General features: G+C 44.6%; 1 protein-coding gene across 1 annotated transcript in view; it reads right to left on the reverse strand.

Moving 5' to 3' along the window:
• The window catches only part of Tgm5 (transglutaminase 5), a 34,753-nt gene extending 19,869 nt beyond the window's left edge, over positions 1 to 14,884 (reverse strand). Inside the window, exons 1-4 of the mRNA XM_040744942.1 lie at positions 14,728 to 14,884; positions 5,534 to 5,728; positions 4,743 to 4,988; positions 1,947 to 2,065 (exon numbers count right to left, since the gene is read on the reverse strand). Of these exons, the coding sequence (XP_040600876.1) occupies positions 1,947 to 2,065; positions 4,743 to 4,988; positions 5,534 to 5,728; positions 14,728 to 14,737 (570 nt within the window). The 5' untranslated portion in view covers positions 14,738 to 14,884. The remainder of the gene's footprint in view (positions 1 to 1,946; positions 2,066 to 4,742; positions 4,989 to 5,533; positions 5,729 to 14,727) is intronic.
• Positions 14,885 to 19,681: the final 4,797 nt, after the last annotated feature.

Consider the following 19,681-nt stretch of genomic DNA (forward strand, 5'->3'; position numbering starts at 1 on the left):
TTGGTGATATCTATACTTTGGTCTGTCATGGGTTCCCCATCTATGATGAGTAGAAGTTTGTTCTCATCTTCCCAGCAATAGTGTCTTATAACAGAACCCCTTCTGCTTCTCCAGCGTCTTACCCTGACAAGCTCCCATTCCTGGCATTTTGCTCCAGCTATACCAAATTTCTGTAATATCTGCAACGACTCCGGTCCGCCCACCTTTGCTGATCCTTGGCCTTTGCTTGACTAATGCGGCTCAAGCATAGCACCTTCTCTCCTAGGAAGCTTCCTCAGGGTCTCTTGCCAAACCAAGAGCCTTCCTCCTGGTTCCCAGAACTTTCTGCCTCTGTCTCTCAGTCTCACGGTCCTATTATATGATAGCAACTGTTTATGTGACTCTCAGGGACAGTGCCTGACACCTCTAACACTCACCTCTGCCTGGTACTGAACCAGGCAGTATATGCTTGCTGGAGAAACGGAAAGTATATGCTTGCTGGAGAAACGGAAAGGGAGGGAGTCAGAGCCCCCCAAACAGCAACACCTCACTTCTGCTTCTCACTGATGACAACACTCCTATACGCCCACACTGAGTGAGGAGTCAGGATCAGTTCAGACTGCTGTATTTTCTCTGGGCTGCAGCTACCTTGGTGGTGAGTGAGCTTGAAATGCATGTGTACTTGGAGTTCTATTTAGGTAGGACCTGTTGAGGAGTTTTTATCCAAGTGACCCAGGGCTCCATGAGGACCCCCATATTGTCCTGGCTGTCACCTCTTCTGGGTGGCTAAAGGCGTATCCTCTCCCTCCCTCAGTGCTCCTAGCACTGGGATCAGCTTAGAGAAGCTCTCCCCTTCCTCATCTTGAACTTCCTGGAGCACCTACTGGAGCTAAACTTTAACCAGGAGGCAGGTTTTTCAGATAGACAAGGGTTGTCAAGCATTGCAGTGAGCTTAGATGTTTTACATACAAAGTCACTAGGGAATGTGTAGGTAACAAAGTCAAGAGGAATCAAGCTGGTAGTGGTGTTTACAATAACCTTCATGTTCTGGGTGTCCACTTTTGAAATGTTTCTTTGCAAAGGTTTTGTAATTTTTAAAAATATATTTGGTTGGTTTTGTTTTGTTTTCCAGACAGGATCTCCTGTGGCCTAGCGTATGTAGTGAAGGATGACCCTGAACTTCCGATCCTCCTGAGTTCTGGGATTACAGGGATATACCACAATGCCCTGTTCATGTGGTGCTGGGAAATCAAACCCAGGGCTTTGTACATGTCAAGTAAGTGTTCTCCCAACTGAGGTGTATCCTCAGCTCTGTTTCCCGAAAGGGTTTTCCTATGCATTGCAGGCTGACTGCAAACTTCAAATCCTCTCGCCTCAGGTCCTCAATCACTGGTATCACAGGCATGCACCACCACCACACCTTTGCAATGCTTTTTGAAAAATCAATTATATATTGCTAATAATAGAAAAGTCTATTGTCAAAACAAACAAACAAATAAAAAAGAATTGGCATAGGGTCAGGGAAGACTATTGTGTTCATCAGTCCTGTTTCTGGGAGAGATACTCAGGGGCACATACATACTGTGTAAGCATCAATATGACAGATCTGGTGTCAGGGTTCAGCACCAGGGGTTGTCAGGATAAAGTGAGAGAGCAAGATAAGACCTCACTGAAGACTCAGTCTGAAGCATATTTATATGTCAGGTGCACAATTTCCATTGTGACTGTGCCCCCACTCCGTCCTCAGGCAAATCTATGGCTGGGCTGCCTATAGCTGCCCTTTCCCTTAAGTCCCATTCAAGTCAGATGTGACCAGCAAGTAACACTCCCTCCTCCTTCCAGTGGCAGCTTCCTTAGCAACCCAAGATGCTTCTCATACGTGCTCTTTAGCTAGCTAGCATCATTTGTTGCCCTGTTCTGGCTCCCCTTTCCCTGTGAGTTTGGGGCTTGTGTGGTCTGGGACTCACCTGCCCATAGTTCCAGGGACATGGGAGGATCCAGCTCTTGCTTCCTTGGTAGATGAAGCCATAATCATTCATAACATACTCTTGCCTCTGGGGCTCACTGTCCAAGTAGACTGCATCCCCTGGGAACCAAATTGGCAGAAAGGTCACTTGCTCACTCCTGTCCCACAGTTCTATAGACTCTGGGATCTGGAGAGGCAACTAGACAAGTTCTGAAGGGCAGAGAGTGAGTGTTGGGACACCGCACTCCCAACACAGCTCAATATGAACATGGGGTAAAACAGTATTTTATGTATTATTATAAAGTTACCTAGGGTTCTTGATCCCATGTTAAAGTCAAAGAAATGAGCTCGGAGTGAAAGCAGCTTTCCAAACTAAATTTAATTACAGATCTGGAATTTGCACACAGAGTCAAGCAACTCAATAGTCTGAGCTTTATGCTTCACCCAACTAGTCTAGTTGCAAAAGAGCAAATTGGAGTGTAAGGTTTGGCACTGACTTCATCATCCTTGCGATCAGGATCTCATCTAAGCATTTCAGTTGTGCACAAGTTCCAGACTCTAAGCTTCTATCTGACCACTGTGTTTATTGTGGAAATAACTAGTATGCCACTTGAGAGGACTGGCTTACAAGCTTCCGGGTGTCTCCAGCACGGAATTTTGTATGGTATCAATGTAAGGTGGCAAATTGTATTGATGTACATGGATCCCTATGTATGATATAGTAAATTCAAACACACTGTAAAACGAGGATAGCATGAGTTAACTTCATTAATAACATATGTGTATACAAGTACAGGATTCTGAAGCTTTTCCTATAGTAACTGCTTATGTTCTTTTGTCTTGCTGATTGATATTTGGACACTTGTCACTTTTATGACCTAAGCATTACCTTTTAAAATAAACTTAAGCAAATCAAAGACTTTGGGGCAGGTGTCCTGGACCTGTCTGGAAGGCCCAGCAGATCCTGAGGTGAGAGCCCAAGTTGGTACAGGAAGGATCCCATGCCCAGGTAGGTTCTATCCAAGGTTTGGACCAGTGTGGTGAACAGTCATAGGTTCATGATGGAGGAGCCCATCATCCTGACCCTGTGATGCAGTAGCTGTTTACCTTGATGGCACCTGATACCTGCATCCATCCTAATGTTTGTCTTCTGTGGGATATGGGTACAAACTCAGGTTAGAAGCCATGTGGTCCTCCTGCCACTCAGACAGACCCTGTGTTTCTGTGTTCAAGTCTAAAGCCCAGTCTTGGAGGCCAAAAGTGTGTGTGTGTGTGTGTGTGTGTGTGTGTGTGTGTGTGTGTGTGTGTGTGGTGTGTGATGTGTGGTATGTGTGTGATGTGTGTGTGGTGTGTGTGTATGGTATGTGTGTGTGTGGTATGTGTGTGATGTGTGTGATGTGTGTGTGTGTATGATGTGTGTGTGTGTGGTTTATGTGTATTATGGTAGGAAGGGGGTGAGAGGGTGTCTGATGTGTGGAGTACATGTGCATGTGTGTGTGTGTGGTGTGTTACAGAGAAAGAAACTTAGAGACACAGAGACATACATGCATGGAAGACAGACAGTTTGCCCTCCATGATCCAGGGCAGGCAACATCACCCAGCAGGTGGATGACAGTCCTGAGAAACCAATGACAAGGAAGTAGGAGCTGGTGTGACACACACAGCCCAGCATTCTCGCCAGGATAAAACTGGAGATGAAAGTGGAGCAAGAGGCAACGCAGCAGGGCTCACTGTTCAGGCCAGGGGCGAGGCTTGGCTGGTTCGGCCTCTGCCTGAGCATGCCAGCCTCATTCCCACTCCCAGAACTCCCCAGCTTCTTCCAGGGTGCTCTGTCTAGCCTGTGCTGCATTCTACCCATACCACTTCCTCGCAGCTGCCTGTCTCCACCTTTAGAGTAGATTTAGAGAGAAGATGGTGTGGGGATATTTGCCATGGCTTTATTCAAGAGAAAAACCAGAAAAAGCTAAAACTAGCCTTCAGCAATGGGGGCTAGCTAGAAATGCTTGGAATGACAAAACAACTGTTAAGAAAGGTGTTCCGATAGGAAACCACATCCAAAGTTGGTACATCTGTTTTGACAGGGTCTCATTCAGTAGCTGAGTCTGGTATGGAACTCACTATGCGGTCCGGGCTGGTCTCAGACTCACAGTGATCCTCTTGCTTCAGCCTCCCAAGTACTGGCGCAGATGTGTATTTCAAAGATAAGTGCAAATTGGAGACTGGTATGTATAATCACACTCAGATATATGTCATAGAATCAACAACAAATAGACATGTTCAAACGTGTGCATATTTAAACATAAGATAGTTCTGTAAGGCTGTGCAAAGAACAGTAACAAGGTTTCCACTGAGAAAATGGAACTTAGAAATTGGCAGGTCTTATACCATCCAGTTCTTCCTTTCCTTCCTCCCTCCCTCCACTCCTCCCTCTCCTTTCTTCTTTTCTCCCTTTACCCTCTCATTGTCTTTCACTTTTATCGTTTACTTCTTTATGCAAATGTTCAAAATAGTGTACATTTACTTTTTTAAATGAAGAAGTCCAAATTAACTTCAAAGCAGATAATGAAGGAAGATGTTAATGATGGTTAAACTTAATAAGAGTTTTCTATTTAAGTTCAGACATAATTTTAAAATTCTGAATAAGTAAATAAACATCAAGGTCTCTCCAACCTGGTTGTTGGGGGTCAAGGGTTTGGGGGGCTTGTGATGGCCAAGGATCAGGGGCTGGAAACATTTGAGCTGGGATCTCTGGTAGTACTGGCAGAAGTGGAATAGCCCAAGTGGGTGCCCGCCTCACCTGGACACCAGGGATTGAAGAGCAGGATGAACTCCCCAAGCTGGTAGGCCGTGACAGAACCCTGGTAGGAGTCGATGCGAATCTTCAGGAGGTATCTACCCACGGCTGCCATGGGAGGGGCACACAGGCTCACTTCCAGGGAGGTGGCCCTATTGGCCTCCAGGGAAGCAATCCAGGGGCTTGGGCCACCACTGCCTGTGAGGCTAAACACTGCCCGTGTCCCTTTGGCCAGATCTGGCAAGGGTCCTAGGAGAGAAGAATAACTAAGGCTCTTTTTGGTGGTCTTCCATTCCTCTAAGATCCTGCTCAATGAGTATGCTTGTACACATACATGCTCACTTCACACACTTGCGCACACACATACACACACACACACACCACACACACACTCCACTTCACATGTACATATATACATGCATGTGCTCACACACATGCTCCACTTTACACACACACACATGTTCCATTTCACACATAACACACACATATCACACCCTACCCTACACATGCACACAAATACCACACTAAACATGCTCCACTTCACACGTACATACACACACACATGTATCACACAATGCTTCACTTTACACACACACATACATACTGTACTTCATGTACACACACACAAAGTGCACGCACATACACTCTCTACACACACATATGTTCCACTTCATATGTACATACATGCACACATATACACATTCTACTTTACATACACACACCACACCCTACATATACACACACATACACACACCACATACACACACACACACATTTGTGGGCCAATTCCTCACCAGTCTCAGTCACAAAGATGATACTGTCCATGCCTGGCTGGAAGCCCCGGTTCTTAAAGTAGAGGGTGATGCTGAAGGCCTGGCCACGGCGGACAACAAGGCGGTCAACACTGATCTCCTCCGTGCGGTGCCGCACATTGTTCCGGGAGCTCTGGAGGTCTGTGAGGGCCACCTCTAGCCCTGTGATGGGGCAGCCTGGAACAGACAAAAATCAGGGTTGTGAAGCCGAGTCCAGGCTTGTTCATTGCTCACCAGTTGTGTAAACTCAAGCAGGTAATTTGGCAATTGTGCTTGAGTGTCCATGCTGGTTGAATGCAGTCTATAACACTATAACAATAAGTGTGGTTTAAGGATTATGTGAGATGCCACGCACTGGGATTCCTCTTCCTCCCCTACTTCCACCACTCTCTACCACCTCCTTCCCTGAACACTTCTAGAGACACATGAGTTTTCTGACTGGCTTCTTGTGTAGACCTGCCTGGGTTTGATGCTCTCTTCAGCCCAGCATGCCTTCAGATGCATCCTGATTCCCACTTTTTTTTTCTGTTTTTTTTTTTTTTTGGTCTTTTGACACAGGGTTTCTCTCTGTAGCCCTGACTGTCCTACAACTCACTTGGTAGACCAGGCTGACCTTGAACTCACAGAGATACATCTGCCTCTGCTCTTGAGTGCTGGGATTAAAGGCATGCACCACCAATGCCCAGTTTGACCCCCACTTTCTGGGATTCAAGTTAACAGTCTCATTTGTCCTTGTAACAACCTGCAAACCTGAGGGCAAGCTTCTGGTTGGCTGCTCCTAGCACAGCTGCCCCACTTTTAGCAATATGCTGGCTCTCTCCCACCACCAGTTTGGATACTGAAAGTCAGAAAAGACACCCCCAGCCTTCAGGCTCTTCTGCTAACACACAGATTAAATACATTGTTCTCTAGCATGCCTCTCCCAGAAGTACTGTATCTGGCTTCCTGTTTGACCATGGTCTTTGACCCGGTCACCTGAGGGTGACTTACAACCCTTAAATTACTACAGGCTCACACACCTCCTCCTCAATGTGTGTCAGTTCATATGTAACCAAGTCCTTTCAGTCATTCCTTTACACTTTCACTGAGGTTGGTTGTCCCTTTCCAAGTGCCTATAATTTTCTACTGTCCTTGTCTCACCCTTAGTGACTATAACAGGCTCCAATAATTCTCCTGCCTCTAGTGTCTCTCCCCTTAACATACCATCCACCTTCCCTCAAAACAGTTTGATCATACCGTCTCGTTTTGCCTTAAATGTTCTAAGACAGTCTGCAGTCTGTGACACGTAGAATACTTGTTTACCCAACACATGACCCTGGTATCCAGTGTTAACTTCCAATAGCATTCTCACCACACCCAGCATCATCATTTACTCCAGGAAGTCTACATATTTTGTTTCTGCTATAGCCTCCGTTCAGAACATCTCCTGTCATAGTTAGTTTTTGTCAACTTGACACAAGCCTAGACATACCTGGGAAGAATGAATATTAATTGAGGAATTGCCACCATCAGATTGGCCTGTGGACATGTCTGTGGGGCATTTTCTTGATTGCTGATTGAGTTGTAAGGGCCCAGCCCACCATGGGTGGTACCATCTCTGGGCAGATGGTCCTAGGTAATATAAGAAAAGCAGGCTGAGCAAGCCAGGAGAAGCAAGGCAGCAAGCAAACTCCTCCATGGCTTTTGCTTCAGTTCCAGCCTCCAGGTTCCTGCCTTGACTTTCCTCAGTGATGGACTATAATCTGATAAGTCAAAGAAACCCTGTCCTCCCCTAAGTTGCTTTTGGTCAGTGATTTATTAGAGCAACAGAGAACAAACCAGAGTATCCCTCACTATTTAGTTAAATCCTACCTGTTGTAGGTATTTGTACACTGTGTGAAAATGTATTGCTGCGATTGGTGTAATAAAAGATGAATGGCCAATAGCTAGCTAGGATGGAGGTATAGTCAGGATTTCTGAGCAGAGAGAGAGAGAGAGAGAGAGAGAGAGAGAGAGAGAGAGAGAGAGAGAGAGAGAGAGAGCACAAAAACTATGGGAAGAAGAAGGTGGGGTGGCCAGCAAGATGCAGACAAAGCATGAGCAGTGTGGAGAGATGAGGTAATGAGTCACTGGATAAAAATGTAGATTAAAATAAATGGGTTAATTTAAGTTATAAGAGCTAGTGGACAAGCCTAAGCTAAGGCCAAGCTTTCATAATTAATAACTAGTCTCCATGTCATTATTTGGGAGCTGGCAGTACAGAGGAAGACTTGCTACACCTACCTGTCCCCCAGACCTCTCTCCCTCATGAAACCTGCCCCAGGTGGCCACTCTTCTTCACATTTTGTAGTGCTCTACAGCATTGAAATGAATTACTCTTAATCTTAACTGCTCACATGGACCAGTTAATGTGTGTATATGTTCATCTACATTGATACATTTATCCTGGGGTCCTACTCTTCTCAGCCTCAGCATAGGAATTCAAATGTTCTTTGTTCTTTCTTGTTGTGTCTACTTCTCCAGATCAGGCTGGCTGCAGACTCTTGATCCCCCTTGCTCAGTCCCTGGGGTTCTGGGACAGCAGGTTTGTGCCACCACACCCAGCGCTTAGCTACTTTTTTGTCTATATTCCAACACTAGATGTATGCTGAGAAGGACAGAAACCTACCTGCTTTGTCTTGGCTGTGCATTGACTAAAAAAATTAATTAATCAAATCATTTGGCAAAGACTAACACCCTTTCATGCTAAAAAAATTAAACAAGTAAGGAGGGAGTCCCTTATCATGATAAATGGTCTCTATAAAAACCCACAGCTAATCCTATTTAATAGTGAAACACTGGATGCTTTCCTGCTAAGATAAGGAGCAAAATAAAGACTGGTGTTCTTGCCTGCTCTTGTCTCCTTAAAGACAAAGTGTACTGGAGTTTCCAGCTAGGGCCAGTAGGCAAGGAAAAGAGATCAAAGACATTCAGATTAAAAATGAGTAAAGTCACCTCTATTCACACATGGCATAAGAATAATAATACTCAGTAATTAGAATTAACAACTACAGAAAGATTTCAGGATGGATGCAATACCAATAAGCAAATTCAACTGTATTTTCTTACATCACAATGAATAATCTGAGAAAAATATGTAAAAGTAATTCCACTTAGAGTAGCAAGACTGAAATAATTAGTAACATATTCACAACAGAATGCAAAACTTTTACCACAAAATGTCATTTAAAGAAATTCACTTAAATAATGGAAAAATATCCCATATTTATGGGTTAAAAGATGGTATCATTCAAATGACAACTAACAATAGTATCATTTTAATGGTTCTAGACTCAACACAATACTGACCAAACACCCGACTGCCCAGGGAAAATCATGAAAGAGAGGAGAGACTGTAAGAGCCAGAGGACCAGGATGTCTGCTGCTGTATTGTGTCTTGTAGATATGACAGGAAAGCTGTTCCCATGAAATCTCAACATTCCATTGCCTAAACAAGACCTGCATAATGAACAATGAACTGCTGTAGACATGACAGTGTGGATGGGGAAAACTTCACAAGGTTCTATCCTGAGATGAGCATGTACAGGCAATCAATGGCTGCAGAGAGAGGGAGAGGGAGAGGGAGAGGGAGAGGGAGAGGGAGAGGGAGAGGGAGAGGGAGAGGGAGAGGGAGAGGGAGAGAGAGAGAGAGAGAGAGAGAGAGAGAGAGAGAGAGAGAGAGAGAGAGAGAGTGATTGCTTAGTCAAACCCAAGTGGTCAACCCTAAACACATGTATATCCAAACAACACTAAATGGATTCAGAAGGTTTTATACATATGTTTATGTGTGCGTGACAATAACAATTAAAGAAGAGGTCATGGATTTGAGAGGGATGGGGGGCATGGGTGAAGTTGGAGGGGGATAAAATTCTCAAACTGGGAGGTGGTAGAAAGGAAGAGATAGGGGATGGGAAACATGAGGGATCAAGAAGACCAAGTTGGAGGAGGGACAGAGGGGGAGAACAATTAAAGATATCTTAATGGAGGGAGCCATTGTGGGTTTTGGGAGAAATCTGGTACTAGAGAAATTTTTAGGAATCCAGAAGGATGACCCAGCTAAGACTCCTAGCAATAATGGAGAAGGTATCTGAATGGGTATTCACCTTTAATCAGATCAGTGACTGCCCTAATTGTCATCATAGAACCTACATCCAGTAACTGATACCAGTTGCAGTGACCCACAGCAAGCACTGGGCTGAGCTCCTGGAGTTGAACAGAGGGACGAGGGATCTTATGAACAAAGATCATGATGGGAAAAGCCACAGAGACAGCTGACCCGAGCTAGTGTGAGCTCATGAACTATGGACTGACAGCTGGGGAACCTGCATGGGACCCAGGCAGACCCTCTGAGTGTGAGTGACAGTTATGTGACTTGGTCTGTAGGAGGAGCCTGGCAGTGGCACCAGGACCTAACCCAGGGGCATGAATGAGCTTTTTGGAGCCCATTCGCTGTGGTGGGATCGCTTGCTCAGCCTTGACACAGTATGGAGGGCCTTGGTATGCTAGATTTTGGACTCTCCTAGGAAGACCTTACCTCCTATGAGGAGTGGGTGGGGGTGGGAAGAGGGGAAATGGAGCAGGGGAGTAGGGGAGTGAGGGAACTGGAGTTGCTATGTAAACTGAAAATAAAACAATTTTTAGTCAAAACTTTTAAGCACAATTGCCATTTTGCAAAAATTGACAAGTGGATCATAAAATTAATAGCAAAGAAGAAAGGATCCATAGTAATCAAAGCAATCTTTTTTATTTCTTTTTTTGAGGGGAAGGATAACACAGTATCTTGCTATGTAGCCAGAAACTCATGGCAGTCCTCCTGCCTCGGCCTCTAGTGTGTTGGGAATATAGGCATGGCCCATGTCCAGCCCTAAGATAATCGACATCTTAAATCAGAAGGCTTGCACTTCTAAGTTTACTATGAAACTAGTAATCAAGGCAATTTGGGGTAGCATCAGCACAGACACAAATCAGCGGGCTAAACCTGAGAGTCTTAGAAAAAGAGGTCTCACATTGTACAAGACGCAGTGCCAAAATCACTCAGTAGGTTTTATATTTGTGTGTTTAACAATAAAAATGTAAGACGAGGCCATGAATTTGAGAGAGATGTAACAACATGAGATGTAAGCTAAGGATAGAGACCTACCACTTTTCTTGGCTGTGTTTTGATAAAGAAGAAAGGAGGAGGAAGATATCCACATGTAAAAAAATGAAGTGGTCTGGGCTGGAGCAACGGCTCAGCAGATGAGAGCACAGGCTGCTCTTGGAGAGGACCCAGGTTCAGTTTCCAGCATCTTCATGGCTGCTCACAACGGCCTGTAACTCCTGGTCTCAGAGATCTGATACCAACTTCTGACTTCTTTGGGCACCAAGCATGCACATGGTGAACATACAAATATGCAGACAAAGCACCAATACATATAAATAAATATTTAAAAATTAATGAAAAAGAATGAGATTGGTTGCCTACTTCACATGATATTAACTCAAAATGGATCAAAGATCTAAAACATGAGAGCTAAAACATAAAACTCAGAAGAAAACAGGTACATCTTCTTCTTGAAGTAGGCAATGATTTTTTAGACATGAAGGGAGAAGAAGAATCCGTGGGAAACCCCAAGTAAATTGGACCTCATCAAAACTAATGGTATTTCTTCTTCAAGGACATAATAAAGAGTGTAAAAATACCAGATGGATGGATGGATGTTCAACCCTACAACAAAAACAAGGAGCCAAAATGGAAACTTGGGTAACTGAAGCTACCGAGACAGCTCAGTAGGTAAAACACTTGTTGCATAGGCCTGACAACCTAAATTCAGACCCTGGGACCCATGTGATAGAAGGCAAAACCAACCCTACAAGATTGTCCTATGACCCCTACATGCTCATTATGCATGTCTCCCACCCAACATGGATAACTGATTTGAATAGATCTTACTCTAAACAAAATAAGAAAAAGACAATAAGCATATGGAAGGATGCTCAGGTCACTAGGAAAACACACATGAACTGTTACTTCACACCCATGAGGATGCAGTGCTGGTAGGATGCAGCGCTGTAGGGCACTCAGACCTTGCTGGTGGGTTTATAAAATGGTACAGCACTTTGGGGAACACTAGAGAACACAGAGTTAAATGTGATTCAACCCCTTGTTGTGTACCACCAAACAATGAATGCATATCCTCACAGAAAGTCAAAAGAATGGGTTTGTGTAAACTGAGCACATTACAGCATGAATGGACCTTGAAAAATTACTGTTAGTGAAAGGAGTCAGATGCAAGAGAACACATTTTGTATGACGCCATTTCTATGAAATGTCTAAGTAGTCAAGTCCATAGAGATTGAAAGTAGATTAGGGACTGCCAGGGACCAGAGAAAGGTGGAATGGGACCTGAGTGCTGCTGCTTCTCCTTCTCCTTCTTCCTCTTCCTCCACTTTCTCTTCTTCCCCTTCCTCTTCTTTTCTTCCTGTCCCTCTTCCTCCTCCCCCTCTTTTCTCCTCCTCCTTTTCCTCCTCTTCTTCTTCTTCCTCTTTCTCCTCCTTCTTCTCAACATAGCTGCATAACCCTGGCTGTCCTGGAACTCACTCTGTAAACTAGGCTGGCTTCAAACTCCCAGAGTTTGCCTCTGTTGCCTGAGTGCTGGGATTAAAAGTGTGCACAACCACACCTGGCTCTGACTGCTTCTTTTTGAGGTGATAAGAGTGTTTTGGAACTAGATAGTAGTGACACTTTCAGAACTATATGAATACACTTAACTGTATACCTCAAATGGATGGCCTTTATTATGTTTCAATAAAGCTGTTAGAAATAAATGTGACTCAAATCACTCATATAAAAGTTATCAAAATGAACATCAGTCTTTATCTTCTGTTTTAAAGAGTCAGACCACAATCACACAGGCTCACAATCATGCAGGGTAGCCTGAAACCACCAGGCTAACCACATGCACCATCCTGCCTCAGCATCCCAAGTTCTAGTATGTAGGCATATGCCACCACATTCAGCCCCAGCTTTGTCTTCCAACCCTCTCTAGATTATTTTGTTTACTGTTAACACAGTAACACATTAGGTAGTTGTTTATTGTTGTTGTTGTTAATGAATCACAAGAGTAACCATCAGCATATACAGATTTTACGGACATGGTCACTGTTTGACGAATTCTTTATCTTATGCAAAACCACTTCCACTTATTTCAAGTTTTAGATTATCTCAACACTTTATCTGGGTCATGTTTACTATTTAACTTTTACCAGAATCTTGAATAGATGAAATATCATGTCATCTACACCTAGGGGGAGAAAACAGAGCTTCTGATAGACAGAGAGGGTTTTGTCTCATGTTAAACTCAGATTTGTGACTCAAGTCAGGAGTTCTTCCTTGGCCCAACAGTGGCTGTCCATTACTAGCTTTTACTTATGTTCAGAAAGGACACTCCAACCCTGCTACTTGGGAAAGAACTTGAATTTTTCCTAATAATAAAAAAAAAAGAACCGGGCAGTGGTTACACATGCCTTTGATCCTATCACTTAGGAGGCAGAGGCAGGTGGATCTCTGTGAGTTCGAGGACAGCCAGGTCTACAGAATGAGTTCCAGGACAGCCATGGCTACACAGAGAAACTCTGTGTTGAAAAACAAACAACAAAAAAACCCAAAAGGCAGCAGTTCATCCTTTCAGAGACCAGTTGACTAGGCAGAGAGCACTAACTGACTCAGGTCTGGCGTGACTAAGGCTACCCAACAGGCCGGGCAACATTTGACTGATGGAAGCGCTTCAAATATATCCTACCCTCCAGAGATACCATGGGTCATGTCAACCTCCTCCCATGACACATGCATGCTTCCTTTTCAGGATCAAACAATATTCTGTTGTTTTGATATACTATGTTTAGTCCATCTATATTCAAATAGGATGTTCAATTTCAGAGTATTTCTTCCTGAAGGAGAGAATGAGGAAACTAGCAAGGGGGTGGTGGGAAGAACTCAGAAAGTGACCTCAGCATCTGTCCTAGGGAGACATTCCTTCACAAGTGCCAGAAGCATGCATAAGAATGCCAGCTGTAAGATTGCTTGTCTATCTTTAAAAAGGGAAGGACTTAAGTATCTATTAGAAGAGAGATGAACAAATCACACACTGTAGAATACCATGCACAATGAAAAATATTGAAGTAGGTGAAGAAATATTAAGTTGATATTTATAGTATGAGAGTATCTGGATTTATAACGACACATGCTGATCCAATCAATTACATTCAGCATATATATATATACTAATGTATAGACCAAAGACTAAAAACAATGGTTACTCAACATGACGTTGGGGTACTTAGAGTTTTATCTGCAATTATTGCTGTATTTTACTCCAAATGGATTTTCATATACTTCCTTTGTAATTAAAATTAGGTCTGGCAATGGTGGTGCACGCCTTTAATCTCAGCACTCGGGAGGCAGAGGAAGGCGGATCTCTGAGAGTTTGAGACCAGCCTGGTCTACAAGAGCTAGTTCCAGGACAGTCTCCAAAGCCACAGAGAAGCCCTGTCTTGAAAAACCAAGAACAAGAATAAAATTATATATAATTTATATAAAATTAAGGAAATAGTAAAATATTATATTACTTATAGTAAATAAAGGTTACGATATCACATGTGTAGAGTAAGTTTAAAAAAGCCCATCCCCTATAGATGGTGTCATCTAATCATTTCATCTTCGGAGTGGCTCTTTATCTAGAGAGGATGATGTCTACAGAAGATGACGATGATGACTTCCAAAGTTAAGCAGAAGAGAAAATATGAAGATTCAGAGAACTTCAGCACTGTAAGGAACCTTCAAGACTATGATTCAAATCCTTCTGGTTTTCAGGTACGGGAAGCAGAAACTAGAGAAATGAGTTGGCCAATGTAAAAAAGTTAGCTAGTGTCAGAGGACAGGAATCCCAGTGCCCTAATCCCTTGCCCTGCCCATCCCACCCTACTGTGGAGGCGTCACGGTAGCATGTTTATTTCCACCCTGCCTCTTGGTTCTCAGGGGACCAATGAATCCTGAGAGTTCTTGACTTCCTAGAGCAGCTCTGTCTTACTCCTTTCTCCCTCTGAATCACTCTCCTGCCCTCGGTGTCTCTGGGTCTTCATTGTCCCCATTTTCTTGCCACCCCATGTGGCTTCCCTACCTTGGGCCATGGTGGCTGTTTCTGGCTCCAGGGCTGCTCCCCCACAGACAGCTGGATGGACTGGAGCTTCAGGAAACTGATCCTGGAGTTTCTGCCTCCCTTTCCATCCCAAGGCTCCAGGAGACACTGGGGGTGGTGCCAGCTGCTGTGCTGCCACCTCTGACGGGGCAGATCACAACTGGTTTTCTCACTTGCCCTCTGGTTTTTCTTGGCAGTGTTGCTCAGCTGAGAGAGGTGTGGAGGCTGTGGAACCATCAGGGCCTTTGTGCTATTGGGCCTTTGATAGCTCTTAGGCAATAGGACTATGGTAAGGGAGCCAGGAGAATCTGGTGAATTGATGGGGCCTCCAGAGGGATGGAGGGCACTGTGATCCTTCAGCTAAGAGCATCAGGGTCCTAGACTATTGCTCACAACTAAGAGCCTCAGTGAGCCCTTGCAACTGAGACCTCTCTTTCTGGAGTTTAAGTGCAAACAGAACACACTCTGGACCATCCTTAATGACTTTTTTCTGGCAGTGACACTGTTTTAAGTGAGACCTTCCAAGCCCTCAATGAATCTCAAATAAAATTAGCAGATGTGGTGCTGTATAGAAGGCCCAGAAGTTAAGAGCATGGGCTACTGTTCCAAAGGACCTGAATTTGAGTCCTAGCACCTACGTGGGGGACTCACAACTGTCTTTAAGGCCAGTTCCATGGAATCTGATGCCCTCTTCTGGGTTCCTGCAGGCACCAGGCATGTACATGGTGCCAGACAAGCATGCAGGCATTCATACATACACATAAAAAGAAAAAGGCAAGATGATAGTGTAGCTTCATGGTAGAACAATTGCCCAGCAATACTAAGGGGGGTGGGTTGTGCTAAGGAGCAGGGCAGAGAGGCAGAAGGATCTTGTGTGAATAGTGTCTAGGAAACTCGTCCAATCTGTCTTCCCCACTGTGAGTTACTTTTTCCTGCATCCCTGATTTCTAGGTCCTCTGAGGAACCCATTCACTCATGTCATCTTCTTATGTTTTCAATTCTCTGGTAGCTTTCATAGTGTACAGGCGCACAATTATGGTTCTCTAAGGTTGCTGGTTCTTTGCTGTGCTGGAGAGTGAACCCAGGACCTCAAGCATGCTAAATGAACTCCTTACCACTGAGGCACACCTATGGCCCCAACTCACTAACACATCGGCACTTACCTTCAGTCCTCAACCTCATTAACTGATTGGCCCCTGCAGCTCTGACCATTTTTCCCAGTTCCATTTGCTCAATTCTCCAGTCTACGGCTTTGTTCCTCACCACTCTTCACCTCCACTCCATCTACTTTCCCTCCCTCCCCAGGCTCCCTGACACCGTTCTCATCTACTTCCTCTGAAGGCCAGGAACCCTTCCCTACTCTTATCTTGAGGAACCTTCTACAACTCAATACACATGCAGGCTCTTCTCTCTTGTTTAAGAAATTCCCCTTCTCTTTCTCTCCACCTCCCGACTCTTCTGTTCCCTCACTCCTCTTTCAACTCTCTTTTATTCTCCTACTGCCTGATCCAGTCTGCCATTTTCTTCTCAGACCCTGTGCAGGCTCCCTCCACTCCCATGCTGGTGCTTTCCAGGGGTGTGCCCGCGGCTCACCTATTCTCTCCCCACTCACCCCAGCATGGACTGAGGTGGTCCCCAGAACTGTGGCCTGCAGGCCCTGCTTCTCTGACAGCTGTTGACACTCCACACCCATTGTGCCCAAATGACTGCCTCTCCCCTTCCTCTCAGCATACATGCCTTTCCTCCTGTGTGAGGGAGGATATGGCACCCAGGCCACCAAGGTAGAATCTGGACCATTTCTTCTCTTCTTACCTCCCTCTAGCTCATCAGTCCAGCCCAAACCTTGATTAGCACCTAAAACTGGCTCTTCCTCTCTGTGTCCCTCAGCTCTACCCTCACTGAAACTCCAGCTTGTCTACATAACAACTCCTAACCAGCCTCCCACCCTCCTTTCTCCAAATTTAGCACTACTGATTTTTCAACATTTTTAAAATTATAATTACTTTATTTCTTTCCTTTCTCCAACTCTTCCCATATACTCCTCTGTCCCAACTTGCTCTGTCCTAAATCCAGGGCCTCTAAGTCTTACCACTGATTTTTCTGAAGAGCCAATTCAAACAAATAGTTCCCCTGGTAAGGATTCAACAGTGTGTGAAGCCTGAACTTCTCAAATCACCCTGAAAGTCTTTGAGGGTCTCCTTTCACCCCACCTGGAGCCCAGTTCTCTCTCTCTCTCTCTCTCTCTCTCTCTCTCTCTCTCTCTCTCTCTCTCTCTCTCTCTCTCTCTCTGTGTGTGTGTGTGTGTGTGTCTTTCTGTCTCTGTCTCTCTCTTCTCAATGATGAAATGTTCTCTCTCTGTCTACTTGTCTCCAGGCTAGAACATCATCCTGCTAGGAAGACTTCCCAACACTCTCCACCACCAAACTGGGAATTAGGGTCTTACTCCACTGGTCATCTCTATTAACCAAAACATTTCCCCATATCATGATACCATTGCCAGTGATTAATGGCAGTATACAATAGTAGTAATAATACCACTAATATAATCATTTTGGTGCTATATATTAAATTCTTGTGTTCATTATCTCTCACATCTCTGTGAATCAGGAGGGTTTTTTATAGTTTGATTGGTTGGTTGGTTGGTTGATTGATTTACTTGAGACAAGGTCCCACTATGTAGCACTGGCTGACCCCTTACTATGTAGACTAGGCTGGCTTCAAACTTAACAGAAATCCTTCTGCCTCTGCCTCCAGGGCTGGAATTAAAGACTGGATACACGCCTCTATGTCCCATCCAAAGATGTATCTATTTTAATGTGCATGAATGTTTTGCCTACATGTATATCTGTGTATTACAAGTATGAAGTGTCTATGCAGGCCAAGAGAGGGTTTCAGATTCCCTGGATCTGTAGTTACAGCTGGTTGTGAGACACCATGTGGTTGCTGGGAACTGAACATGGGTCCTCTGGAATAGCAGCAAGTGATCTTAACTGTTGAGATCCCCTGTCTCAGTCCCCTGTGAATTAGGAGTTCTTGCTGGTTTTATATGACAGATAAGGAAATCAAGACATTTGTTTTCCCAAAACCCTTGCAAAGAACTACTAGGCTAGCCTTGGAATGCAGCAGAGCTCCAGAGCTTTATAACTCTAAATATTTAATTCAGTATCTAAACTTGTATGTTTATTTTCAGAACTCACCATTTGGTATTAGAGAACCAATTGGTTAGTTTTTCTTAAGGAAAACTATTTCCCCCACTCTCAGCATTTCTTGGTTGTGTGTAGCTCCTTATTTAGCGTTGAGACCTGTGGACCTGTGTTCTAGCTCCTCACTCTGTCATGCTCCCCTCTCCATTTTGGCTGTCTTTTGTTGTTGCCCTTGTTCAGCTGATGTTTTAAAATAAGTATGTATGCATAGCTAAGCAGTTCCAAGCAAGGTGTGGTCACATTGTCTCCATTCCAAGTCTTTCCAGCAGGCTGTCAGAACTGTGTGAAATCTCTTTCCTCACTGGCTGGTGCCAGGATTCAACCTTCTCTTTCTCCCAGCATAGGATTCCTGGAGAAAGTCCAATTCCTTGAATTCATTTCTTCAAAGATCTGATAACCAAAGACATATCTGATTCTGTCTTTTAGAATATCTTCATTCCTGCTAGGACAGTTATAATCCCAGGAGCAGAGGACAGGGCATCCACACCGTCCTCCCCTAGGGACCTGTCATGGTCAAGGGACGCTCTAGACTGCTGTCTAGAGCACCCCCTGGAAGGAAAGGGGGTGAAAGTACAGTTGAGCAACTTTCTCAAGACTTCTCCCTGCTGCAGAGAGCTGTTCCTTTGCTTCTCAATAAATTTTGCTATGTGCCCTTCTAGAAAAGAAGAAAATCAACAAAAGATAAAAAGGGGGGGCCCTGGAGAGGTAGACAGTAAAAGAGCACTGGCTGCTCTTCCAGAGGACTCAGGTTCGGTTCCCAGCACCCACGTGGTGTCTCACAACCAGCTGTAACTCCAATCCCAAGAGATCTGATGTCCTCCTCTGGATTTGGCATCCACATAGTGCACAGGCATACATGCAGGCAACATACCCTCACACATACAACTGAAAAAATAAAAATAAAAGAAAGAAGGAAAGAAGGAAGGAAAAAAAGAAAAAAGAAGGAAAGAAAAGAAGGAATAGACCCACAAGGGCACAAGGCCCATTTGGGACCAGGAAACCAATATTGACTCTTTTGCCTCGACCTTGGTATCTGAATAAGACCTGGGATCTGAGCCTGAGGAGGTGACTTGTAGGTTTGGTCTTCCATTAGATTCTAGCAAATCATTAGTCACAGGGTGTGGGGAGGCAGGAAGGCAGCCCTGATCACAACAGGATCCCCTTGTTCAGAGAAGCTGGGCAAGATCACTGAGCATCGTCTTACTTTCCTATCAGGATTGAAGCAGGGCTGTGACCTCAGTAGAAGAGCACAAGGAAATTACTCACCTGTCACCCCCAAGGAACATGCCAACTCAAACTGAGTGGTACTGGGGAAGCTCCAGACCCTCCTAAGATCCACTGAGGCTGGGGAACTGACTCCAGCCCTGCCAGGAATTTCTGGTATGCCCCTGAGAAAGTCCTGGTCTCTTTGTAGCTCCTGGTGTAACACCCTTGTCCCCAGTCTAGGGAAGATGGTGCTGAGGGTCCTACAAAAAACCACAAAATCATCCAGAACCAGACAATCCAAGCAGAGCTTTCTGCTCCCTCCCCCTGCCACCCCTCAGAAATGGAGGCACCAAGAAAGAAAAGGGTACCTAACACTTTACAAAACACAATTGAATCCACTTTCCCATTTGACTTTCACAGCAACCTATGGCTGTCACTGTCACTTCACATACGGGGTTTCTAGGGTCTATCCATGGAATCAGGAACAAGTGCTTTGGTTTATTTGACACATTGCTGCTAGGTATCAT

This window comes from Mesocricetus auratus, unplaced genomic scaffold (assembly GCF_017639785.1).
Source record: "Mesocricetus auratus isolate SY011 unplaced genomic scaffold, BCM_Maur_2.0 Super-Scaffold_100004, whole genome shotgun sequence".
NCBI classification, from domain to species: Eukaryota; Metazoa; Chordata; class Mammalia; order Rodentia; family Cricetidae; genus Mesocricetus; species Mesocricetus auratus.